The 27,126-nt window shown below is 43.7% G+C and overlaps 1 protein-coding gene across 6 annotated transcripts in view; it reads left to right on the forward strand.

The window, feature by feature from the left end:
* epha4b (eph receptor A4b) overlaps positions 1-27,126 on the forward strand; it is a 94,866-nt gene that overhangs the window by 34,922 nt on the left and 32,818 nt on the right. For all 6 annotated transcript variants that reach the window (XR_004575604.1, XR_004575605.1, XR_004575606.1 and 3 more), the window contains exons 6-10: positions 8,263-8,418; positions 9,828-10,163; positions 11,907-12,019; positions 13,569-13,731; positions 15,449-15,557. Coding sequence is in view for 2 of the 6 variants with exons in the window: in XM_034291437.1 (XP_034147328.1) it covers positions 8,263-8,418; positions 9,828-10,163; positions 11,907-12,019; positions 13,569-13,731; positions 15,449-15,557 (877 nt within the window). In the remaining 4 variants the exon portion in view is untranslated. The remainder of the gene's footprint in view (positions 1-8,262; positions 8,419-9,827; positions 10,164-11,906; positions 12,020-13,568; positions 13,732-15,448; positions 15,558-27,126) is intronic.

The following is a 27,126-nucleotide window of genomic DNA, read 5'->3' on the forward strand; positions in this document are numbered from 1 at the left end:
CCTTTTACTGAGGATCGGCTTCCGTTTGGCCACACGACCGTAAAGGTCTGATTGGTGGATCTACTGGAGAAACGTGCCCTCAAATGTGCCTGGAAGGAACTGCTCCCTCAAAGGATGATGTTAAAACTGCTCCATCCAGGTTAAAGCAAACCCGCCAAATCTTTTGCAGCACCAATTCAAAAATAAAAGGGTGATGACGCTTGAGAAAGCAAACCATAACCCTAAACGTTACCCTAGTTCCAACTCTAACCTTGATTATAACCATGTTGGGTCATTTCATTTAAAAGATCAGATCAGACATTTTAGAGATTTGGCAGACACTAACATCCTTTTGGTTTACACATTGTAGGTACGTTCTATGTTCAGGGACAAAAAATATGCATTTTCTTCCCTTTTCCAGCTTTCGATTCGATCTAGCAAACCTAGTAAATTCAGGCCACTTCACTACCTGCTGCCTGTCTGCAGACCTCTGATAACTAACCAGCGCAGACGTCTGTATGTGTAATATGTGATGTCCGATCCCAGACTATTGGCGGGTTGCTTTAATCTGGGTGGAGTTGCAGTAACATCAGCCTGTAAGGCAGCAGTGACACCCATGCACATTTCAGGGCACCGTTGCCCAGGCTTGCCACGCCAGCAGGGGTGTAGAATTAGGTTTCAAGACCCCCCTCCCCACCAGTATTACAGACAGGTCAATGTGACCCCCCTTGGAAAAGAGTGAAAATACTGGGATCCATCTTTGCAGATAGTAAATTATACTTTTGAAAAATAATTTCAAACAAGTTCAAACAAAAGATTAATTTACCCAAATTCTAGGGCTGCAACAAAAACAAACAAACATCAACATGTATAGTCACTAGCCTCTCTGTATTGTAGGGGCCAATGAGGGGTTTGTGTAACAGCGAACCATCATTGGACAGTGCTGCACACATTGTGATGTTAGCTCCTCACTGGCCTGGGGCATCCACGGTGGCTCTCTATCCAATCACATTTCATCCCCTGCGGCATGTTTTTGCCAAGTTGAATCCAGCTTCATCCACAAAGATGAATGTGTGTGCAGTTTGACTGGTTTCCATCTCCATTACTTTCTAAAAGAACAGTAAATCCATAGTTTCACAATACGTATCTGGATAAATTGATACCTGAGTTCTTTCACACATTTGCCGTTTCTCTCACAATTTACCACACTACCACACATTTTCTTTATGTTTCAATCTGGTTACTGCAGAAATGCACACCAATTGCTGCTTTGAATGTGTTTTGAACTGTTTTGAGAACAGTGTGTAAGCATTTGAGAAAACGTGTGCTGTGAATATATTGTTTTGTAGGTGGTTTAGTTTGAATGAGAAAATAGTTCATGGATTTTGGGGAATGTGTTCATTGAATGCATTTTGTGTGAAGGCAATGAGAAATTATTCCCAGTTAGGTTCACATACACTTCCATTTTGCTGACTGTGTGAAGAGTTTTGTTACTGTAACTTCTGTGTTGTTCGGTGCTTGTAAGTTCGGGAGGAACTGTAATGCACTGTATAATAAAGCATCCTGTTAGAGCATGATGAACAGAACGTGCACTTCCTCAAGTTCATCCTTCTTCTCTTCATATTAATTCCAACCCTGGAACTTAAGGTTAAATTAATGCGGAGATGTTGTTGTTTTGCTCTAGAAATCACTTAAAGATGAAGTACAGTGTGAGACTTCGCAACCATTTCGCTCCTTCCCTCTCTCTTTATTCTCACTCACATGCACACACAGGCACCTGGTATCAATTTAACCTGTTTTTAGCCTGGCTGATAATAGCCTGCGTAGGAATGCATGAAACAAGTCTGTGATCAGCAAAGGTGACCCCTCGGTGACTGGGTGTATGTGTGTGTGTTGGAGTGTGTTGGGAGTGTGTTGGGAATCTTTAATTGCATTGAAACCCCCAGATTACTTCCTCTGCCCTCGTACTCTTGTTAGCTCCCACTCCTCTGTTTTCTCTCTCCCTCTCTTTCCTTTATCTGTCTACTTTCTCCTCTCTCCCCTTCTCACTTCTCTTTCTTCCCTCTGTCTTATCTCTCTCTCTCTCTCTCTCTCTCTCTCAGTGTTATGTCCATGGTATGTGTGTGTACCCCTGTCAGTGTGAAATAGAATTAATGTTTGTGCAGGAACTCTGGTGAAGGTCAGGGTCAATGTATGACAGACAGCCTAATGGGAAATGAGACGTGTGTGTGTGTGTGTGTGTGTATGCGTGTGTGTTTGCGCCTGTGTGTGTCCGTGCGTGCAGGCCTGCGTGTGTTTGTGTGTGTGGGTGTCCGAGCGTGCAGACGTTTGTGTGTGTATTTGTGTGTGTGTGTCTTTGTGTGTCTTTGTGTGTGTGTGTGTGTGAGTGTTTGGTGCTGAGCTTCATAGTTCCCCTTGACCAGCTGCAGTAATTGGACAGCATCCAGGGGACTGGGAGAACATCAGAGCAGGGCTTCAGCGTGCTCATGTGTTTCATATACTTCAGATTTGACAAACTGTGCCAGTCGGCATGTGTCACTTCACTGTCTGTAACCCTATTACTATCAGGCTACATATCTGGTTTGTTTGTGTGAGTGTGTGTGTGTGTTTGTGTGTGAGTGTGTGTGTGTATGAATGCATGTTTGTGTGTAACAGAATGGCGCCAACGTGACCACAAGGGTGAGGGGTGAGGTTAAAGGTGAGGCTAGTTTTGTCCTCCATTCTCCCTCAGCTCTCACTAAAGACTATGACAATCTATTTCAGGGATCATTATATATTTAAGTGTCCCTCTGGACTTCAACAGGGAGGGGGAAAGGTCCTACTCATGCTTTTCTAGAAACATATTTGCACTTACTCTTCTCTCTTTTCTTTCTCTCACACTGTTTCTATTTCTTTTTGTCTCTTAGACAGGCCTCAACACAAATCTAATCTTAAACTTAACCTTAGTAACCTAACCTTAAGGCCTGAACTTAGTCTGGTCTTAACTCTTAACCTGAACCGGTAATGCCTAAAAATAAAAGTAACCCCAATTCTAACACTGCTCAATTTTTTGTTTCACCCTAAACATAGTCTTTAAACCGAAAATCATAATTTTCTTAGGGGGACCTGCCAAAAATCTTTGTGGGGACCAATGTTTTAGGTTTTGCTATATTTCTAGGGACATTCGGTCCACACATTGACTTGGAAAACACACACACACTTGTTCTCTTCCGCTACACTGAGCATGGGCTCCTGGAGAGGAGCTGAGAGGGGTAAGTGTATTTGGGAGGATTAGATGTGGCTTGTTCGATGGTTATTCATTAGGATTCTAACTCCTCAAATTCGAGATGTAGTCTTGGTAGTCAGAAGATGTATTACCTGACTTATGTATTTGCTGTGTAATAACCTAACATGTCTGTACTGAGTAATAATGTACCATTTCTGTAATGAATAATAACCTAACATGTCACTACTGAGGAATAACATAACATCTCTGTAAAGAGTAATAACCTAACAAGTGTGTAATGAGTAATAACCTAACATGTTTGTATTGGGTTATATCCTAAACTGTCTTAACTCAGTAATAACCTGATATGTCTGTATTGACTAATAACCTGACTTGATCTACACAACCACACATACATGCAGGTGCCCAAACACACACACAGTTCAGGACCTCCGTCGAATCCAATCTTGTCAGATTTCTCCACTGATGCTTGATGTATCAATTTTTAATAGCTAAGCCTAAATACGTGCCTGGGAAACCCACACATGGATTCATGATAAACACACGTGACACAGCCAAACACACACACACACACGCACACAAACATAAATACACACACAAACTGAGCACTGCTCTGTAATTGGAAGGAGCAGCATGGTGCTCCAAGAGTACAGAGAAGAGGCTCCATCTTGAAGTGTGTTGCCATGGTGGCGATTATGGTGCTCTTCTCCCCTGGGCCAGAGAGCTTTTTACACAACTTCGCTTTCAACACAGAAACTCACAGACATACAACGTGACGCGCAAACACACAACTATCCAAGGAGAAACGGAAGGATATAAAATGAAGGAGGAGTACAAACGTAAGAGAGACTGAGCGAAAATGTGAGAAGCCTCTTGAGGCAATACTGTAGCTTGACAGCTTGTGAGATTGGTGGCTTCTTAGAACTTATGTGAGCACGTTAAAATACCTTCTCCAGTTAGATGTGTCGTTCATGTGTGCCTTTCTGGGTACAGAAGCGTCTGTGTTGTGGCTCGAGTTACATTCTAGTGCCAACCTGTAAAGGCCTACCTTGATAAGTTGTGAGAAATTCCCATCAAAGTTGTTCTTTTTTTTTTTTACATTCTTTGCCCTTAATATTGTCTAAGCTAATACAAAGATTACAAAGAGGTACTGATGGGTAATTTTACATTTTTGTGGTCCTAGTTTTAGGACGTATATAGCTTTCCCACAAATTAATAGAGAGCTCATTTAAATTACAGTGAAAAGTTATTGGGCACAGAATTGGATTGTAACAGATAATAACATGACTTAGCGTACTGTATGTTTCCATGACTTCTGTCTTTTTCCAAAACATGTATTTGTAAGTTTATTCTCTGCAATGAAGGAGTCAGATAAACACCATTATTAACTAACAAACACAGATATTTATAACAGAATTTGATGATGTCACACCACCTAGCTACGTTGTAAAGTTGTAGTTGTACAGCTTAGCGATCTCAATACTGCACTGACACAGAACAATGCTTTTCTGCATCTTTGAGATGTGTGCGTTGTCGCAGAGGTCTTCAACGCTCTACTCAGGGACCCCCAGCTATTAAATGTATTTGATCTTTTACAGAGCTAGCACATCTGATTAGCTGATGGGAGCTGTTCAGGGCTACAACAACATTTTGAAATGCCTGGGTTTCCTGAGGAGAGGGTTGCAGACCTAGGTGATAAAGACCAGCTGTTCAGCTCCTTTTTTCAAGTGCAAACTTGTTGTAATGGACAGGTTTTTTCATCATACGTCACAAATACCACTGCAGTTGGAGACACCCCTCTTAATCTTTCCATTTGCAAAATTCAAAAGATAACAGTAACTTTTTTCAGCAAGGCTACTCCCATAGAATTATGAGTTTGCTCCAACTAGGCAGACATTTAAAGGTTGTTGTGGTATATCTGCTGAGTGCAACGGCCTGGGGTCATTGTGATACAGTTTACAAACAGACTGGGGATTAGGTCATACAGTTTACAAACAGACTGGGAATGAGGTTATATACAGTTTACAAACAGACTGGGAATGAGGTTATATACAGTTTACAAACAGACTGGGGATGAGGTTATACAGTTTACAAACAGACTGGGGATGAGGTTATACAGTTTACAAACAGACTGGGGATTAGGTCATACAGTTTACAAACAGACTGGGAGTGAGGTTATATACAGTTTACAAACAGACTGGGGATGAGGTTATACAGTTGACAAACAGAAGAGGTTATTCAGTTGATGAGGTGTTACAGATTAGGTTATATTCAGATGAGGATATACAGTTTACAAACAGATTAGGGATGATGTTATACAATTTACCAACAGATTGGGGTTGAGGTTATACCGTACAGTTTACAGACTGAGGATGAGAACATATTGATTACAAACAGCCTGTGGATGAGTGTGTTGAGTTTACAAACAAACTAGGGATGGGGCTATATGGTTTACAAACTGCCTGGGGACCATTTCATGCTGTTTATAAACAGACTGGGGTTGAGGTTATAGTTTCTAAACAGCCTAGGGATGAGGTTATGCAGTATAAAAAACAGCCCCGGGATAATATTAAATCGTTTACAAACAGACAGATCAGGTTATATCAGTCTGAGGGTGATGTTATATGATTTATAAATAATTTGTGGATGCGATTATGGTTTATAACAGCCTCGGGGTGAAATTATCTCAATGTCCCCCCTATCTCCTTACCTTTTTCCTTACATTTCTCTACCTTTCTTTGCTGTTTCTGCCCACATTTTTTGCAAGCATGGGTACATGCATAAACACACAAACAAACACACAGCCTGTCATATTGGCGGGGGTTTGATGTGACCTTTTCTCAGAGCCACAGGAGATGACTGCTCTGGTCTGGATCTCTGAATCATTAACTCTGGGATCGATTGCCTGCGCTAAAGTGGCATTATCCACACAAGCCATATATTGTAATGGTAAGCTTGTTTGTAGTTTAAATTAAATGTGGTCAGAAAGTGTTGTGTTCTTAGCAAGGTCAGTTAGGGTTAGTGACCTTTAGTGACCTTCACGTGTTGTGTTCACTAGTTACAACACATGCACACATAAGCGTAACACACACAAACACACACAGTATCATATGTAATAACTATTGATCGTCATAAACACAGACTCCAGTCACTGTATGAATATTTAATATGCTCTTACAGACACTGGGACTTTCTTTACCATTACATTGGCTGCAAAGGAGGACGTCCTTTTTACAGTTTTTCCTGATTGCTAACAAGCATCGATCAATACTGAAACCACTTTTGCAAAACTCATCACCCAGTCTGCATTTATAATGTTTGCTCTAAAGCATGTTATGAATTAGTCTTTCTGTATATTTGCCTTTCCAATCAAACTTCCCAAATGCCTAACAAAGACTTTAATTGTTCTGCCATTTATAAGTGTATTTTAAAAGATTCACACTTCTCCTCAAACTAGCATAAACACGCAGACACAAGCAAAAATCTGCTGTGTTATTTTACTAGCTGAGGAAATGTGTAAATCCACCTTGTACAAATTGTAAATTCAGTCTTGTTTTTCCTGGGCAGAAACCCATAGGTGTACAATTAAAGACCCAAAATTGAAGTTATTGTAGGTCTAGGAACAGAAAACTTCTATGTCCACCTGTACCATGCCCATATTTGGGCAAATCATTCATCATAGGGTAGCCAAGTCCCCAGCTCAATGTGTGTCTGTGTACCAGGGAGAGGAAGAATTCTCTAGGGCTGTTTGGTCTCCATCCTCTGTCTCCCCTGTCAGCTCTTGGCTCCAATGGCTGTGGGCGTGTGTGTAGCTGTGTGTATGTGTGTGTGTATCTGTCTGTGTGTGTGTGTGTAGATGTGCGTATGGGTGTGTATGTAGCTGTGTGTATGGGTGGGTGTGTGTGTGTGGGTGTGTAGCTGTGTGTAGGGGTGTGTGTAGCTGTCTGTATGGGTGTGTGAAGCTGTGTATATGGGTGTGTGTAGCTGTGTGTATGGGTGGTGTAGCTGTGTGTATGTGTGTGTGTCTGTGTGTGTGTGTGTAGCTGTGTGTATGGGTGGGTGTGTGTGTATGGGTGTGTAGCTGTCTTTATGGGTGTGTGTTGGGGTGAGTATGTGTGTCAGCTGTTGGCCAGCCTGCAGAGCGCCATGAAAAAGCCTATTTTCTCCTGGGCCATTTTCTTCCAGATAGTTCTGCTTCTGGAACAGTCACACAAAGGACTTTGCAGGACAGACAGTTCCCTCACAGACAGACAGGGTCCTTCACAGCTGCCTGCTCAAAACCGCTGGGAGGGTCTTCTGGTCAGCGGGTTTGTGTGTGTCTGTGTGTCTGATCTGTTGCCAGGTCAGAAAAAGACACACACGGTCACACTCAGTGCTAATGTCCATTGTGGTAGGAGGACTGTGCTAAGATCACCTAAGATGAATGATTTTCCTAATTATGTTGGAAGATACAGGACAAGATCTGGAAGGGCTAAGAAGATGATTGATTTACTAAGAGAGAGATAATAGGAAATGTACACACACCAGCCCTTTTATTAAACAGGCACGTTCCTCCTCCTCCTATCGCTCTTCCCTTTTTCCTCACTTCTCAGCTTTTTATCTTATTTTCAGCTAGGGGTGTGTGTGTGTGCGCGCGTGTGTGTGTGTGTGTGTGAGTGTGAGACGATGGTAATTTACGGCTGTGCCGAGGCGTACAGTGTGTTGCTTGATTAAATCCGTGACCTTCGGCACTGACACACGCAATCAACACACGCGCCGCACACTTAACACACACACACATGCTCGTCTCACATAGTGGGTACACGTAATCAGCAGCCAAAGGAATCCATCATGCTATTGATCCACAGAAACACACACGCTCATGCAGCATCTATGGAATTGCATTTGCAACACCCTTAATCTCCTGACTGTGCAAAGGAGACCACCCCCCCCCCCCCCCCCCCCCCCCCCCCCCCCGAATGATGGTAACATCTGGAATCGCGTTTGTTCCTTTTCAGGAACAGTATCACCCTGGTGAAGTGGCTTATCGGTAACCTCTCTTCTCCGGTTCTCTCCAGCGTGTAAACCGGGCTTCTACAAGGCCTCAGCGGCGGACGCCTACTGCGCAAAATGTCCACCGCATAGCTCCTCCCACCTGGAGCGAGCCTCGGAGTGTGTTTGTGAGAAAGGCTTCCACCGCGCTGAGACGGACCCACGCTCCATGTCCTGCACACGTAAGTAACGCCCACACAACACATGTACACATAACACACAACACACAACACATGTACACATAACACACAACACACAACACATGTACACATAACACACAACACACAACACATGTACACATAACACATAACACACAACACATGTACACATAACACATAACACACAACACATGTACACATAACACATAACACACAACACCCAGAACAACTTCTGTAAACAACAGGGTAGGAAAACGAGAACGCACACGCAACAATGAACACACACTTTGGAGTTAGGAATTTGTAGTTTCTTTGACATAGGGCCTTTTGTAACTGCCTTGTTTCTGTACAGCACAATGCAGTGTCAATTTACCTGTCTCTGTGTCTGGTCCTTCCAGATCCTCATGGAAGACATTGGGAACATGACTCAGTGATTCTCTATGATAGCAGCTGGTACTACAGGGTTTGCTTCTATAAACAGACCCTGCCTGTCTAAATGATCTAGGAGGAGTCAAACCCATCATTATTTTTTGGTAGATAATGAGAAAGAGTCAAACCCATAACAGGGCTATGGTGGATCAGTATCTTTAATTGTTGCTGCAGGTGTGATATGGCTTCTGCAGATGTGTCACCTTACCTTATTGAACACACCACAAGCGCACGCACGCCAACCAACACACGCAAACCCATATATACTGGTCAGTCAGCCACCGGATTGTTTCTGATTATCTGTCTCTCTGTCACAGTCATGGTGCTATGGTTTCCCCCTCTTTGCTTTTTGGTGTATTGGGAAGGCAATATAAATTGGGACAGGAGAGGGTGTTGGACAGCTGTGGAACAAGAAGTTGGGCTAAAAACAGGTAGAGAGTTGAGATCAAGAGAGGAGAAGAACAAAAAAGGGAGTGAGTAGAGTATGACATTCAAGGACAACAGAGGAGATGGCAGAAGAGGAGAGTCGGAAAAGGAAGGAAAGGAAAGGAGAAGAGGAGGAGGAAAAAGCAAGGTGGAGGGGAAAGGATGCTGAAGAGAAGGAGAGGATAGGGAAAAAGAGGAGACAGAAGAAGAGGAGGTGTAGAGGAAGGAGAGGAGAGTAGAGGAGGGGGAAGAAATTCAGAGGGGGAGACAGAGAAGAGTCAGAAGGGCAGACTGCCATATCATTGTCATCAGATTTATGGTAGACAGCCTCTATTACCCCCTGGCCTGTACAGAAGCCTGCCTCTGGGCAGCGTGATCAGGAAAGGCCCAGGCTTTACGGGCCCCCTGGGCCTCACTACTCATCCTCCTGTTGATGAGATGTCATCAGCCCAGATACTGGAGCCTGAACCACCATTCATCACTGCAGCACCGCAATGATCCCATCACGCAAACCTGTGTGTATACAGAAAACACCCTGACGCACACACATTCACCGTTTCTCCCTTGTCTCCTACCAGGTCCCCCGTCTGCTCCGGAGAACGCCATCTCAACTGTCAACGAGACGTGCGTAACACTAGAGTGGAGTCCCCCTCGTGACACGGGAGGTCGGGGTGACATCACCTATAGTATCCACTGCAGGAAGTGCTCCGGGGAAAACGGGAAGTGCTCGTCCTGTGGCAGCGGCGTCCATTTTGTGCCCCGGCAGTTTGGTCTCTCTGCAGCTATGGTGATGGTCACTGACCTGCAGCCACACAGCAACTACAGCTTCACCATCGAGAGCCTGAATGGAGTGTCTGATCTGAGTCCTTCACCTAGAGCAGCTGTGATGGTTAATGTCACCACGAGCCAGACAGGTGGGAACACAGAACATACCTTTATACAACACACCCACGCACACTCACTCATCGCACACACACACACACTCACACACACACACCTCCACACTCCTACCCTTTCCCGCTGAGCATTGTGTGATGAGGCGTTGAGGGCAAGGCCATAAGGCGTTTTCACACTGCAAATAAACATCAGCACTAACTCTGCTAGCCTAGGGCTATGGTTGGTGCCAATTACTAATGAGGCTCTTAGCTGTGGGCTAGAGGAGATTTAAGCCCAGGGCTAAACGATTGTTGATACTTGCACGTTCTAAAATGGGTTGGCACCAATCATGGCCTTGGCCCTGTTCTGGAGCGATAGCGCCAACGTTTAATGGCAAACCTAGAAAGACAGTGCCAAAATTGCCAGTGTGAAATGGTGTCTAGAACAATGCATTAAACTTTCACTGCCCAATCTCTAAAGCTGCACATTTGCCCCAGTTTACTTGTTTTGCCTGTGATTTTTTCAGTATGCTATTTAGATAAGTAAATGCACATTATTACATCCATCCATCTGAGGACAAAACCTGACTAAAACAAATGACTGTAATACATGTAAAAATATTAGTTGCTATGGCTAACAATTTTTTTTGCCATGCAAGCGTTGCTATGCAGCTGGATGGGTAGCAAACGTGACGTCTGTCCAAGCTTTTCAACTGACATTCAGCTAATTGGATGTAGCTAGATATCCAACCACAATAATAACATTGTTGCCTGTTTCAGCCTTGATCAGAAAAGTGACTGTAGTCTTTGCAAGGGCAAGAAAGTGAAAAACTCTTTCTGAGGCAGGAAAAGCAGACAACATGATATGTCTAAGACTTTGGAATATAAGTCTGAGTCATTACCCAATTCCGATAAAAGGTATGTTTTAAGGCCAGGCACCAGCCTCTAATAGTTCTTTTAGAGCGATACAGTGTGAAAAGGTCTATATAGAGTCCACAACACTCATTAGCTGACACTACCACATCTCCACACACACACATACACAATTATTACATGTACTCACATGCATACGTATGCCCCCCCTCTGTGTTCTTTCATTAGTTGAGTTCGACACACTGCAGAGAACTCTCATTATAGCACAGTGGTAATCAATCCATAAACCTCTCACTCTCTCCCTCACCCGCTCTCTCCCTCACTCACTGTCTCTCCCCCTCTCTCCCTCATCCACTCTCTCTCCCCCTCTCTCTCCCTCACTCACTGTCTCTCCCCCTCTCTCCCTCGCCCACTCTCTCCCTATCTCTCCCTCACTCACTGTCTCTCTCTCCTTCTCCCTTACCCACTCGCTCGCTCTCCCTCTCTCCCTCTCTCCCTCACCCACTGTCTCTCTCTCTCCCTCACCCACTGTCTCTCTCTCTCCCTCACCCACTGTCTCTCCCCTTCTCCCTCACCCACTGTCTCTCTCTCTCCCTCTCTCCCTCACCCACTGTTTCTCTCCCTCTCTCCCTCACCCACTGTCTATCGCTCTCCCTCACCCACTGTCTCTCTCCCTCTCTCCCTCACCCACTTTCTCTCTCCCTCTCTCCCTCACCCACTGTCTCTCTCTCCCCTTTCTACCTTCCTTGCTGCCTCTTTCCTTGACTTCTTTTGCTTTTTTGTTTATCTTTCTTCCACCATTTTACACATTCTCACCCCCTCTTCCCCTCTATCTATCTATCTGTCTGTCTGTCTGTCTGTCTGTCTGTTTGTCTATATATCGGTATCTGTCTCTCTGTGTGTCTGTAGTCAGTGTGGTTTTGAAGGAGAGAAGGAGTAAGGACAGTGTGACTCTGGCGTGGCAGGGCCCTGACAGACCCAGTGGAGCCATAGTGGAGTATGAAGTCATCTACTATGAAAAGGTGAGTCTGTCACACAGACAAGAACACACACACACACATTGCTTTTTCATTTCCTAGTGGGGACCGATTTGTCCGGTTTTACTATCTATGAGGACTTCTGTTTCCCACATATACACACACTTGCAGCACATACACATTAATGAAACTTAACAATCCTCCATCCTAAATTCCCAAATCTTTTTTCGCTGTATTGTTGTAGTAACACCGTTGAATTGATGGTTGTCACTATTGCCAAAGCAAACATGTTGAGGCAGTAGTAGTGGTGGAGTAATACCACGAACATGGACAGTTTTACTCAGAAAGATTTATCAAATAATCATCCAATCAGAAATGTGTATTATTGGTTCTTTGGTTTCTCTTTTGTGATGAAATGCCAGGACATATTCAGTTTTGAGATCGACTGTCTCTATTTTTATGCCTAAGGACATTGTCTCCTCAGCAGACAGTTCAAGAGATCTGGCAATGAGTTATTTAAATTGCAGGAAATAAATGTATTTTATGGAATAATATTGAAGTGGAGTAGGAAGTGTTCATTCTCAACTTCTCCTGACCCACAGTGTTTACAAAGTCTATCTTTTTTGACCATGTATAATTGTTATGCCATCCTGTTCTATAGCCAGGCTACGGTCACTAAGTCTGGTCATTGTTAGTATCTTACTTTTTTTGTATTTGGTAACATTGAGTTTAAAAATTAGTTTTTATTAGAGATTTAAATTTGTTTGAGATTTGTTATTGATGTGTAGGCATTGGATTTAACTGATGCTTCTAAGCCAACGGCTCTAAAAGTCGCTGTCTGGATTGCTTTGTTGGGGAATCTCACCCTAAAGTAAAGGCTAGGTTAGAGGCATTTCTGTCAACACAAAATATTTGTTATAAATTCCTGGGGTAATATTCTGGTTAGGCTTTTGTTCCAATATGTACAATTTGAATAGTTGTCTCTCTTTCTCACCCTCTGTTTCTCTCTCTGTCCCACCCTCTGTCTCACCCTCAGTCTCTCTCTGTCTCACCCTCTGTTTCTCTCTCTGTCCCACCCTCTTTCTCTCTCTGTCTCACCCTCTGTCTCACCCTATGCCTCTTTCTCTCTGTCTCACCCTCTGTCTCCCTTCGTCTGTCTGTTCATTTCAATAGGTGCTTTATTGGCATTAATGTATGGTTGTCACTATTGACAAGGCAAATATGTTTAGGCAGTAATAGTGATATAGAAAAACAATAGATATATATATTCTTTGTGTGTCTTTATCTCTGCCTCTCTGTCTGTCTCTTAATTATATATATATTTATTTTTATTTTTTATTGGCATGGGCAACATTTTGTTTAAGTTGAAAATATTATTAATAATTAAAAGCTATAGAAGATAACAAGTGAACACAAATATAAAATAAACAAGTCTATATTTCTAAGTAGAAATTTAAAAAAGATAACGGTATTTTGAGTATGATAGGCTGTATGTAAAGTGATATAAATAATGTGCACATAGTTACGAGTCTCTCACTGTCTCTATCTCAGTTTCTCTGTCTCTCTCTGTCTATCTATGTTTTCCCCCTATTAGAACCAGAGAGAACAGAATTACACCGTTTTAAAGACCAGGTCCAATGTGATGACTGTAGATGGTCTTAAGCCTGGGACTACCTACGTTTTCCGTGTCCGAGCCAGAACTCCGGGAGGTTATGGTTCCTATGGGGGAGAGATAGAACTAGAGACCAGCCACGAAGGTAAAAAAGCACTGACACTCTCTTTCTCTGTTTGTGTGGATTTATTAATGTAGTAACCTTTTCCCCAGGCTATTGCACAAAACGTATGTACATTTAAGACTGACCCCACACCACGTTTGAATTTGCCCTTACTGGGCTGATTAAAGTTTCACATTTACATTTTAATTAACCAAACTACTTTGAGGTGTGGCTCCAAATGGTGTCATAATAATGTAAACAGACACTTCCATCCAGTCTAGACTGAGACTGCCACTTCAGATAACAAAAGACAAGCTAACCAGCTGCTAGCCTACACAAACTACACAGAATATAATAATCCTTCAGTTATCTAGCTGGCTGCAATAACCAAATCTTTCAGTGACTTATGATGGGTTGTTCCACCAGGCCACTCGTGCATTTGGGTGGTTATTGACTCTCACTTTCTTCTGTTTCCGCAACCCTCCTCGCTCCTCTATTCTACTTTCCCTTCCCTTTTTCTCTCTTCTCTCCTTCTCACATTTGTCTACATCTCCTCCTCCTCACTCTTCCTCTTTCCTGGTCTTCTCCTTCACATTCTCTCTCCTCATCCTCTTTCTTCTCCTTTCTACATCTATACCTCTATCTCCTATTTCCCCTTCTACCTTCCAGTCTCTCTGCTTTCTCTTATTTGTGCTAATTTCTTTCCTTTCCTGAGCCACCATCTCCATCAACTCAGTACCTCTCTCCTCATTTGTATTCCACTTGAGAAGTATTCATCATAATATGATCCATCATTTTAATCTGATTAATCTGATCAGTTGCTCAGTTCAAGTTCATGTGTTGAAATTGAGCTGACTGAGTATTAGTCATATCATGTTCGGGTCATCATTGTATTTATTACAGAAGATGGAAGCCTTTAAAGCAGTCAGTCTGGGTCTGCGTGTGTTTGCACAGGGAACGGAATAGAACCGGGGTGTCAAACCAATTTTTCCTCCAGGGGTGCTTTTGTTCTTTCACGCGATCCAAAGGTCACAATGAAAATTGGTTATATTTCATCTCTATGGTTTATAGCATGTCTGACATGAATGTACATTTTATTTCTCCATAGGTTCATTATAATTATACACGATTTAATGTTGGTTTTAGTGATTTTTAACTGAGTGTGTTGAGTTTGTTCCTTACATGTCGTACTTTCTCAATAGACACAAACCAACTGTGGGCCAGGTTGAACCCTCCTGGAATAGATCAATGGTCATCTATTGCTGCCTGGAGGCATTCATTTGCCTGAAAGGGCTGGCTGCTCATGCACACACACACACACACGTCAGCTCGTGCTTGGCTAACCTTGATGAATGGGGTATTTGTTTTGAGTAATGGGCCGATTGCTGCAGTGTACAAAAACTTTTAAAGCAGTCTTGTTATGTACAATGTTAACACATCCATTTGGACAGGGGAGGAGGATTGGAATGCCTTTACACGTCAGCTCTCGTAGTGGAATATTGAAATGAAAAAGAAAACTTGTCAAAGAGCTTGCTGAGTACATCATTTTTCCCCTTCTGTGCAAATCTCTTTCCCTGTTACACACAGATGATCACATGGCCCCATTCAGACGTCAACAGTCAAACACAATCAACATGGCTACATGCACACACAAAAATACAAACATGCTCACAAATACATAGATACGCAAACACGCCCAAACACACACACACACACACACCCACACTTCTAAACCTTATCAATCCTTTGTCTCCCCCAGACATGTTGGCCATAGGAGACCCCAACCAGTCAACCATCCTTGCTGTGTCCATCGCTGGAGGCATCATTCTGCTCATCTTCCTGGTTGCTTGCTTCGTCGTTAGCGGCAGGTAAGAGATATATACCTATACTAAAACTGATAGCTGTATTCAGGCACCATGCCAACCAAGAACACCCTGACATTTAACTTCCTACCTACCTACATCTGCTGTTTGACTGTAGCTTCTTATGGGGACATTAGCTGAAGTTAAGCAAATGTCATCTGTGGTCCTGTGGTCTTATATGCAGACTTGCAGACTTGATGTGTGACCCAAGTGTAGAAAAGAACAATACATTTGAGAAATGAAGGGAAGGAGAAGAGAGAGGTGGACAACGTCCTTTCAGGGGCAGTTCAAACACTCTGAATTAGGCTCCAGCTCTCAGCACTGTTAAACGTTGTAAGCCATTGTTGATCACCGGACGTACTTTTGCAGATTGGAATTCTCGAACACTTGGGTTCGTTCAACCTATTGTATTCACTTTCTCTAAAGTCAAATAATAAATGAATCAGATCAATGGGATTTGTTTAATTGAATGAAAGCATCTACATTGCTTTCAACACCTTCTAAATTGCTTTCAGTGTGCGCATGCGTGCACATTGACTGGAGGTGAAGGCGTGGCTGAATGTCAAGGTAGAGGCGTGGCTGAATATCGAGGTGGAGGCGTGGCTGAATGTCAAGGTAGAGGCGTGGCTGAATATCGAGGTGGAGGTGTGGCTGAATGTCGAGGTGAAGGCATGGCTTATTAGGAGTGTGGATTTCAACATGTTCCTTTGACCCATCTGTCAGACAGCATGGAATTCCACTTAATGTTGTCTGTTGTATCCCGGATTTAAACCTTATTGAGAACACTGGCAAAACAATGGTTTACATACCTAAATCTCCCCTGACTGTGTTGGATTGTCAAAATGGGCACCTGTCTTACTCAGGGCGCCAGGTAGAGGAAAAAGGAGGCGAGCAGAGAGGGAAGACAGGAGAGATGGAGGGAGAAGAGGAGAGGAAAGGTTTAGGCGAAGAGGATGACAGGCCAGTGATTTACAATGTCTGTAAATGAATGCTTATCCTATATACGCTGTGACTAGATTAAAGAGCTATTCTCTCCTGGACACACACACACACACACAGATCTGAGGTCTGTAAAAAGATTAGTATTGATTGAGGGTGATTGCCTATCAGGCTGAGTGCTCTATTCACTATTGACCAGGTGGAATCTAGTTAGTGCACACTGTCCTAAACACACACACACAAAGCGCACATACAGTTGTGTACATATACTTACATACGCATACACACAAACAACACACATAGAATACCAGTCAAAAGTTTGGACACACTTGGACCCATGGGTAAGTGACTGGTACTGCACGTCTTACTAGTAGAGAGATGGAAGAAGATTCAAAAAGCAAATAGAAGGAAGGTAAAATGGGTGGGTTGCTAATCCTTCTTTACCAGACCTAAACAGACACAGCTAATCAGGTTTCACAGGCAGAGAGAAAAGTGTTAACTGGATTTGATGGGGGTGGTCAATATACCTCCATAACCTACGTCTCCCTCCATCCTTCTCTTCATCCTTTCATTTGTACATGGCTTGGATAGGGGGGTGAATGGAGGGGTGAGTGTTGATTAGTTCTTTCTAATTGAGAACGTTGAAACATCTGTCCTAAAGGAGTGTGTGTGAATGTATGTGTGTGCATGTGTGTGTGTGTGTGTGTTTGTGTATGTGTGTGTGGCTGTGACTGCAGATTGCTGGAGATCAAAGACAGCACTTGAGAGACAAGGAGACAGTATGGAGGAGAGGAATAGAGATGGACAGAACAGCAGACAGGGAACAAGATAGAAAGAGAGAAATGGAAGGTGAGAGAATGAGGGAACGAGAGACAAAACCGGAAGGGAAGACAGAACAGAAGGGAGAACGAAAACTGAAAGAAGACAATGAACATAAAGTAATGAGGGAAAAGGAAGGAGAGGAATTAGAAAAGACAGAGAGGATGAGGGAAGGAGAGAACAGCAAAAAGATAAAGACAAGGAAGAAATTAGTGAACAGAAAAACCAGACAGCAAGAAGGAGCAAGGGACATAGGAGTGAGGGATATAGGAGGGGTGGAGTGAGGGATCTAGGAGGGGTGGAGTGAAGGATATATGTGAGATGGAGTGAGAGATCTAGGAGGGGTGGAGTGAGGGATCTAGGAGGGGTGGAGTGAGGGATATAGTGGAGATGGGGTGAGGGATCTAGGACGGGTGGAGTGGGGGATATAGTAGGGATGGAGTGAGGGACATAAGTGGGATGGGGTGAGGGATATAGATGAGATGAGGTTAGGGATATAGGAGGGGTGGAGTGAGGGATATAGGAGGGGTGGAGTTGGGAATATAGTAGGGGTGGAGTGAGGTATATAGGAGGGGTGGAGTGGGGTATATAGGAGGGGTGGAGTGGGGGATATAGTAGGGGTGGAGTGGGGGATATAGGAGGGGTGGAGTGAGGTATATAGTAGGGGTGGAGTAGGGAATATAGTAGGGGTGGAGTGAGGGACATAAGTGGGATGGGGTGAGGGATATAGATGAGATGAGGTTAGGGATATAGGAGGGGTGGAGTGAGGGATATAGGAGGGGTGGAGTGAGGTATATAGGAGGGGTGGAGTGGGGTATATAGGAGGGGTGGAGTGGGGGATATAGTAGGGGTGGAGTGGGGGATATAGGAGGGGTGGAGTGAGGTATATAGTAGGGGTGGAGTAGGGAATATAGTAGGGGTGGAGTGAGGGACATAAGTGGGATGGGGTGAGGGATATAGATGAGATGAGGTTAGGGATATAGGAGGGGTGGAGTGGGGGATATAGGAGGGGTGGAGTTGGGAATATAGTAGGGGTGGAGTGAGGGATATAAAAGAGGTGGAGTGAGGGATATATTTTACTATACATGAGGTTAACATGTGATAATCACTCATTATAGTCTATATAAGGTTACCATGTGATAATCACACACTATAGCACACATGAGGTTACCATGTGATAAGCACTCACAATAGCACACATGAGGTTACCATGTGATAGCCACTCACTATAGCACACATGAGGTTACCATGTGATAATCACTCACTATAGCACACATGAGGTTACCATGTGATAATCACTCACTATAGCACACATGAGGTTACCATGTGATAGCCACTCATTATAGCACACATGAGGTTACCATGTGATAGCCACTCATTATAGCACACATGAGGTTACCATGTGATAGCCACTCATTATAGCACACATGAGGTTACCATTTTATAACTACCTCCTATGCCAGGGATGTTTTGATTGGTGTCCAGTTAAGACCTAGACAACCGCACGAGGGGAGTTCCTAACTAATTAGTGACCTTAGTTATTAGTCTACAGTACTAGGTATGAAGTACAAGCAAAAACCCACAGATACTTGGCCCTCCAGGGAATGTGTTTGACACCTGCATACATGCGATAACAACTCACTCTCTCTAGGCTTCTTCTACTTTACTTTATCTTTTCGCTTTTCATTTTTTATATGCTATATATCAGTCTGTGCTTCTCTTCCTGCCCCCATGCCTATTCAACATTTGTTCTCAATCACATACGTCTCTCTTCATTCCCTCTTCTTCTCTCTCTTTCTTTGTATTCTATTTTCAGCATTAACTCCTCGCATTCTCTGTTTCTTGCTGCCTTCTCCTCTATTGCCTTTGTTACAATAAATGGAGCTACACTGATTTTTCCAAGCATCAGCAAAAAGGGGTACGGTGAAAGAGAGACAGGGAGAAGGAGAGAGGAGAGAGGAGAGGGAGGAAGAGGGAGAAAGGAAGGAGAGTGGGTGAGGGAGGGAGAGGTCTGCGGTTTTGTAAAAGAATGTGCTGGAACTCCTGATGAAGACAGGTGAATCAGATATATGCACATTAGTCATAGTAACAAAATAGAAAGGATTTCTGTGAATCTTTGTATTAAATACAAAGCTTGAACCGTTATTTCAGCATGGATATTCACTCCCTTGGCAGCTCACATTAGGAGAAATAATAGCCAGTGTGGTTACCATCTTTAACGATTCCTCAATACAATTCCTATCAATTATTTTCCGTTGCACATGTTCACATTTAAAGTGACTGATCTTTTTTTTTTTCATTCTTTAGACCAAGTCCAACTGAACTTCAATGAACTCGGCCAATACTAATAGGATTTTCTCTTCTCTGTACACCCATTTTGGCATCGTCACTCCATGCTCAGCTCACTTCACTACATCCTGAAATCCTATTTTATCCTCATAAACAGCCTTTTCTGAAGGTGGCATGATTGTTTTCTGTCTGGGGCAGAGAGTGGAGTTAACCCTACCTTCAGGCAGACGGATGCACTCAACTTTGCACGTCTTTGTACCAACTAGCCACCTCACCATAGGAACTGAGCTAATTCATCGTTTCGGCACACCAGGTTTTCTGCTCCTGGTTTGGACACAACAGTATACAGACGGCTTCCCCAAACAGCAGGACGGCCCCACAGCACGCCCACGATATGAGGGCCACTCACTGCAAGTTTCTGTAGGTGGCGAGACAAATATCAGCACTGCCAGTCTGCACGTTAATCCCCCGCTGATCACACTACACGGTACTTAAGGAACTTCTCTGTCAAAGTCTGCCCCATCTAGCAATTGAAGGAGCAACTTAATTCCAAAGTTAGCGACTCCCTCCGGTCTCCCCCCACCACAACAATATCAGGCTTATTAGGCATGCTAGAAAACACATTAAGATTAGAGTCAAACCAGGCTCCACTGACAGTACCATGGTTGTGAATGTATGCTGTTGTTTAGGCCAGTTGAATCACCTCAGCAGTTTCCAGGTATACAAGGTGGTCATGCCTAGTGATGCACAAGTCCATGTATGAGCGACAAACAAACGCTCACACCAACATTCAACACACACCCACACCAACATTCATGTGTACACACAAGCATGTTCTATACTGTACACACACACACACAATACACCATAAGCTTTGCCCGCCCTCGTTCTTTGTTGGCAGGGGAGAGGCTGATATTGTAATAACGTGGCTGTTAAAAGTGGTGATTTGCGGTGTTTTCTGTTCCTTTCTGTTCCCGTTAAATAAAGTGGCATCTGTCTATTGTTTCTGCCGGGGGGGGAACATGACACCCCTCAAACCCCCTCAGACACAGCACCGTGCTGACAAATCACCACTGTTATGACCCACTGTGTGTGTGTGTGTGTGTGTGTGTGGTGTTTCACTGCGAGGGCTTTGTCCACAGGCTGTTTGGCAGGTTGACAGGTGGGAACAATGCGAGCGACTGGCATGCGATGGAATCAGCAGATGGTGTTCGCTCGTCAAACCGTTCTCCCTCGTTCATTTTTTTTTAGTTCCCTCAGAAGTTGTTAGCGAAGTTGTTAGCCGTCCTCTGCCATGTACGTGCGTGTGTTGTGTGTCTGTGTAGTATGTGTGCTCTGTAATGATTTTCTCTTTCCGCCCCGCCTCTCTTCCTCAGAGGGCTGTGAGGAGCTTTGGTCGTAAGCCAGATATTCCCCAACAACTTGGATTGTTGTTTGTGTGTTTTAATGTAGGAGTCGTCAAAGAGTGGTGAGAAGTTGTTTCAGGCCACGGCCATCTGCTTCAAAGTGTTGCGGTTTTAGGACCGTGAGACGTGTTTAAAACTGCTTAAAGTTGTATCCACGGCAGGAGCTATGAGAGTAACTTCTCAAGGTGCTTCTGGATGAAAGAAACAGACAGGCTTGCCAGCAGGATTTGTACATTAACTTAAACCATACAGTCAAGCTCATCATTCTATCTTCCTCTGGCCAACTAATCGAAATGAACTATTTTGGCCAATGGCATCCTGAATGACTCACCTGTCAGAGCAGGAACAGGAAGTCTTAGTCTCTGTCTGGTTTTAGGTGTCTGGATGTGACAGGTACATTACCATCTGAAAGCCTATTCAGCCTCCTCGCTCCCACTCTCTCAGCCCCTTTCTCTCCAAGTAGAAAGGATGGTCACATTGAAAGACATGAGATCTTTGGCCCTTTTTGGATGATTTTCAGATCCCTCGCTTTCTTTTCATGCCTTAGTGACAAAAGGATGGAGAGTAGAATTGACTATCTCTGTGACAGATTGAGAAAGGGTAAAGTGGAGGAGAGTGAGATGTCTTTGTAAAGGATGGGTTTAGGAGGAACACTTTTTAGTCTGCGTAATAGAGGAGGGGAGGTGTGTCTATCAGGGCAGGCCTTTTCTCCGCATAGCATCTGTGTGTATTTGAGGAAGCTCTTTTAAGACATCAGCAGCATCTGTTACAAGGCCTTCGGTTATTTTTCAAAGTTAATGATGGAAAGGAAGCAACCTGGGACAGGAAGACACCACGCACATCTGAACAGAGAGAGAAATGTTGTCGGAAGAGAAGACACTAGAAGGTAAACAAATAGAAATAGATGAGGGAGGAGAAAGAAAGAGGGGGAGGAGGCAGACAAAGTGAAGAAGCACAATAGGAAGGCTTGTCATTGGATGGAGATGTGCTACTGTTTCAGCTCAGCTCATTCATGGTCCAACTCAGAGATACAGGTCCTGGCAGCCATTTTGTGCCAAAATTCACTCCCACACAGGCAGTTTCCTGTTTTTCTGCGCCAGAATATGCCAAGTCCTGTCTGTTGGGAGGTGAATAGTAGCCATTGTGTGTCTTACTCAGGCAGTTTCCTGGCGCATAGTTGTTTTCTATGCCAAAACCCTCCAGTGTTGTTCGTTGGCTGGAGAAACTGTGTTTTGCTGAAACTTTAGTGACTCACACACGGCTCCGTTACAGGGGGGTTAGCACCAGGCTGTTTTTGTGCGTAATAGCACTAATGATGATTGTGAGCCAGGAGTGTCTGGTTTGGAGTGGCCATTTAGAAGCCCACTTCTAGAGGGGCAGCTGCTGAATGTCTGTGCCTGTCTCTATGCATGTGGTTGTGAGTGTCTGTGTGTGTGTTTTGTTGCTGGCAGCTTGTAGCTCTTTGAATCAATATGGGTCAGCTTTGGGCTATAAGATGCTGCTTTGTCTGTGAAAACTCCATGAACTAAGCTCACAAACCTGTAAATAAAAGCTTGTTGCCACAGAGTTTTTAAGTATATCATAATGATAACTGGTCAGAGCTCCTAAAAGGTCTGGCTGCACATAAAACAGATGACGCCCAGGGACCATGAAATCACCTCCTGACGTTCCGGGGATGTCCTAACCACTTAGATTTATTTGCAGGATATAGCCTTTAAGGAGAAGTGTGTGTGTGTTTGTACATTTGTGTTTGTGTGTGTGTATCTGCTTGTGTGTCTGTTTATGTGCTTGTTTGTGTGTGATTTGAGAATGAAACACACATTCCGTGACCTTACCCTGAAACTATGACCTCCTCCTGTTGTGAAGGGTCGTTACAATAATTAGACATACGAGTCACACAAACACACACAACACACACACACACACACACACACACACACACACACACTACTGTACGGACAAGAAAACACACTTCACTTAATGATGACGAGAACCCCCCCCCCTCACTGTAACATGACTGTTTGACATGCTTGATATTAAACATTCTTCCCCCTTCTCAGCTCGTCTGGGACTCCACTTACTCTAATGAATTGGTACTAAATTAAATGTTTCCAAACACGTTTTAATGAAACGCAGACAGATTTGTATTCCATAACTCTATTGCTAATCATTTCCCCTTCCTAATAATTAACTCTGGCTGAGTAAATCTTTTTCTAAAGCGGTCAGGAGAGCTTTTGGCTCCACGCCAGATGGATGGAAGGAGGAGAGGAGGGAGGGCTGGAAGAGAAAGGACTAACTCTATGGTTCTTCTTTATGTGAACCCTCACATTTCATTGTTCTCATTAGAATGAATGTCTCTGTTAGGACCATGGGTTGGGATTCTGTTTCATTGTTATTCAAGGGAAGGCATTAAATAATCATTATTTTCAATAATGACCTGGCATTTTTTTTGGTCAACCCAGGGTTATGACTGTCTTAACTCGGGGTTATGACTGTTTGACTGTCTTAACCCAGGGCTATGATTGTATGACTGTTTTTACCAAGAGCTTAAGATTTTATGATTGTGTTAACCCGGGATATGATGGAATAACTCTTAACCCAGGCTTATGGTTTTATGACTGTCTTATCCTGGGGTTATCATTATATGGTTGTGTTAACCCCGGGCTATGATTGTATGACTGTTTTGACCAAGGGCTATATTTGTATAACTGTTGTGTAGCAAAAGCAGGGCTGTGATCATATGATGTATTTTTTAAACCCAGGGGGATGACAGTTCAACTGCAGATAAATTGATTCCATATTATAGAGTAGAAATGCAATGTTTATCAAATTATGTTCTGAAGCTTACTTTAAGCATGAAATTGGGAGATTGAATTTAATCAATGTTTCTAATTCACCTTAATTACATTTATTCGAATAGCTTCATATTAAATAGCTATTATTGTGAGTCATGATGAGACCCAGCGGGTCTTTGGAGGCTGTCTGTATGTGCTGTTTGTGTGTTACTCTGATTACCTTTAATTTGAGGACCCACTCCCACTGATTACAAGTGACAGACAGAGAGATGGAAAGAGTGAGAAAGAAAGGGACATATAAAGATGAAGAGATTGAGAGAGAAAGGCAGGGAGAAAGAGAGAGTGTTTTCAGGTTTATCCTTTAAGCAGTATGCCCCATTGGCCTCTGGTGTGTGGACACCCTCTCATCCATGCTAATAATCACTGCTGGGGGGATTAACAGCCAAGGCTACCAAGGCAGCGTCCCAGGCAGGCAGGGAGAATGGCCTGTCTTTGTCTGTGTGTCATGGAAGATTAGTGTAGTGAGTATAGTCTCAACCAACAGGTCACATAACCCACCATGCACCTCCTGTATGAAGAGAGACCAGAAGGTCACATAAACCCATGATGTACTTCATGTATGAAGAGAGACCACCAGGTCACATAGCTAACCATGCATCTCCTGTATGAAGAGAGAGCAGCAGGTCATATAACCCATTATGCACCTTCTGTATGAAGAGAGACCAGCAGGTCACATAGCTCACCATGCACCTCTTGTAAGAAGAGAGACAAGCAGGTCACATTACCCATCATGCACCTCCTTTATGACGAGAGACCAGCAGGTCACATAACCCACCATGCACCTCCTGTATTAAGAGAGAGCAGCAGGTCACATAACCCACCATACACTTCCTGTATGAAGAAAGACCAGCAGGTCACATAGCTCACCATGCATATCCTCTATGAAGAGAGACCAGCAGGTCACATAACCCACCATGCACTTCCTGTATGAAGAGAGACCAGCATGTCACATAAGCCACCATGCACCTCCTGTGTGATGAGAAACCAGCAGGTCATATAGCTCACCATGCACCTTTCATAGGAAGAGAGACCAGCAGGTCATGTAGCTCACCATGCACTTCTTATATGAAGAGAGACCAGCAGGTCACATTACCCATCATGCACCTCCTTTATGATGAGAGACCAGCAGGTCACATAACCCATCATGCACCTCCTGTATTAAGAGAGAGCAGCAGGTCACATAACCCACCATACACTTCCTGTATGAAGAAAGACCAGCAGGTCACATAGCTCACCATGCATATCCTCTATGAAGAGAGACCAGCAGGTCACATAACCCACCATGCACTTCCTGTATGAAGAGAGACCAGCATTTTACATAAGCCACCATGCACCTCCTGTGTGATGAGAAACCAGCAGGTCACATAGCTCACCATGCACCTTTCATAGGAAGAGAGACCAGCAGGTCATATAGCTCACCATGCACTTCCTATATGAAGAGAGACCAGCAGGTAACATAGCTCACCATGCCCCTCTTGTAAGAAGAGAGACCAGCAGGTCACATAACCCACCATGCACTTCCTGTATGATGAGAGACCAGCAAGTCACATAACCCACCATGCACTTCCTGTATGAAGAGAGACCAGCATTTTACATAAGCCACCATGCACCTCCTGTATGATGAGAAACCAGCAGGTCACATAGCTCACCATGCACCTTTCATAGGAAGAGAGACCAGTCGGTCATATAGCTCACCATGCACTTTCTATATGAAGAGAGACCAGCAGGTCTTATAGCTCACCATGTACCTCTTGTAAGAAGAGAGCCCAACAGGTCACATAACCCACCATACACTTCCTGTATGATGAGAGACCAGCAAGTCACATAACCCACCATGCACTTCCTGTATGAAGAGAGACCAGCAGGTCACATAAGCCACCATGCACCTCCTGTATGATGAGAAACCAGCAGGTCACATAGCTCACCATGCACCTTTCATAGGAGGAGAGACCAGCAGGTCATACAGCTCACCATGCACCTTCTGTATGAAGAGAGATCAGCAGGTCACATAACCCACCATGAACCTCCTGTATGAAGATAGACCAGAAGGTCACATAAACCCATGATGTACTTCATGTATAAAGAGAGACCAGCAGGTCGCATAGCTCACCATGCACCTCCTGTATGAAGAGAGACCAGCAGGTTGCATAGCTCACCATGCACCTCCTGTATGAAGAGAGACCAGCAGGTCACATAGCTCACCATGCACCTCTTGTATGAAGAGAGACCAGCAGGTCACATAGCTCAACATACACTTACTGTGAGGAGAGACAATTAGTGCACAGACCCACACCTGCTATAAAGACAGATGAGTCAGGCTGGGAGATTTGAACGCAATAGGTGGGCAGTGTTTTACCATGTTATTCTTTATTCATTTTTTCCCTCTCCTTCCACTGTGTTCTTTCCTGGCACTTTATTGTTATTGTTATCAGATACTAACATTGTTCTTTGTCAGAGTTGACCCCAAACCTTTTTACATGGTCAGCCACCCATCATTTTGCCTTTTAGAGGACAGCTTTGTCCGAAGCAACGTGGTTACTGTAGTATGGCAGCATTTTTCCGCCGTGGGCATTAAAGTCTTTACATCAGCTCAATAGGAGCTGGGCATGTTATTTGTAGTCAGCTCACACACACACACACCACACACACACACAGACTTACAAATGCATACACACACACACATTCACACACTCACAAACATACACACAAATACACTTGCACACACGGAACACCCTACACCAAGGGCATTGTGAGTAGCCCACTCATGACCAGGTGTCATATTTTAAGAGTATAGCAAACACAGGCCCATGTGAATGGGCTGACTGAACATTTGGGACAGGTAGTTATTGGTTAAAAGGTATTTTTAGTAGTGCACATATGTTGAAATGCAAAAGCTTGCCCACAAGCACATACGTTTCCTATGTAATCAGTTTATCAACAGAAGGATACCCTCTCCATAACACTTGTTTTTACATGCTTTAAATTGTTTGCGAGATGAGAAGGCATATTATTGTTTTTTATCTTTACTGTTTTTTGTTTGCATCAAACCGCAAAGCTTTCAAGTGTCAAAACAATATGTCATATCTCAGATGCAGCTTTTGTGTTTTTATAGACAGACAATATATTTAATGTGTTTCATTTTATCCATTGAAACTGGACAGGTTTGCAATGTAAATGGTAAAAAGCTATTGGCACAGGTGACGCTATATAAGAGTTGCCACAGTAAAATGGAAACAATCAATACAGCAAGATTTCAGTGGCAGGTTG

This window comes from Esox lucius, chromosome 3 (assembly GCF_011004845.1).
Source record: "Esox lucius isolate fEsoLuc1 chromosome 3, fEsoLuc1.pri, whole genome shotgun sequence".
In the NCBI taxonomy this organism is placed as follows: domain Eukaryota; kingdom Metazoa; phylum Chordata; class Actinopteri; order Esociformes; family Esocidae; genus Esox; species Esox lucius.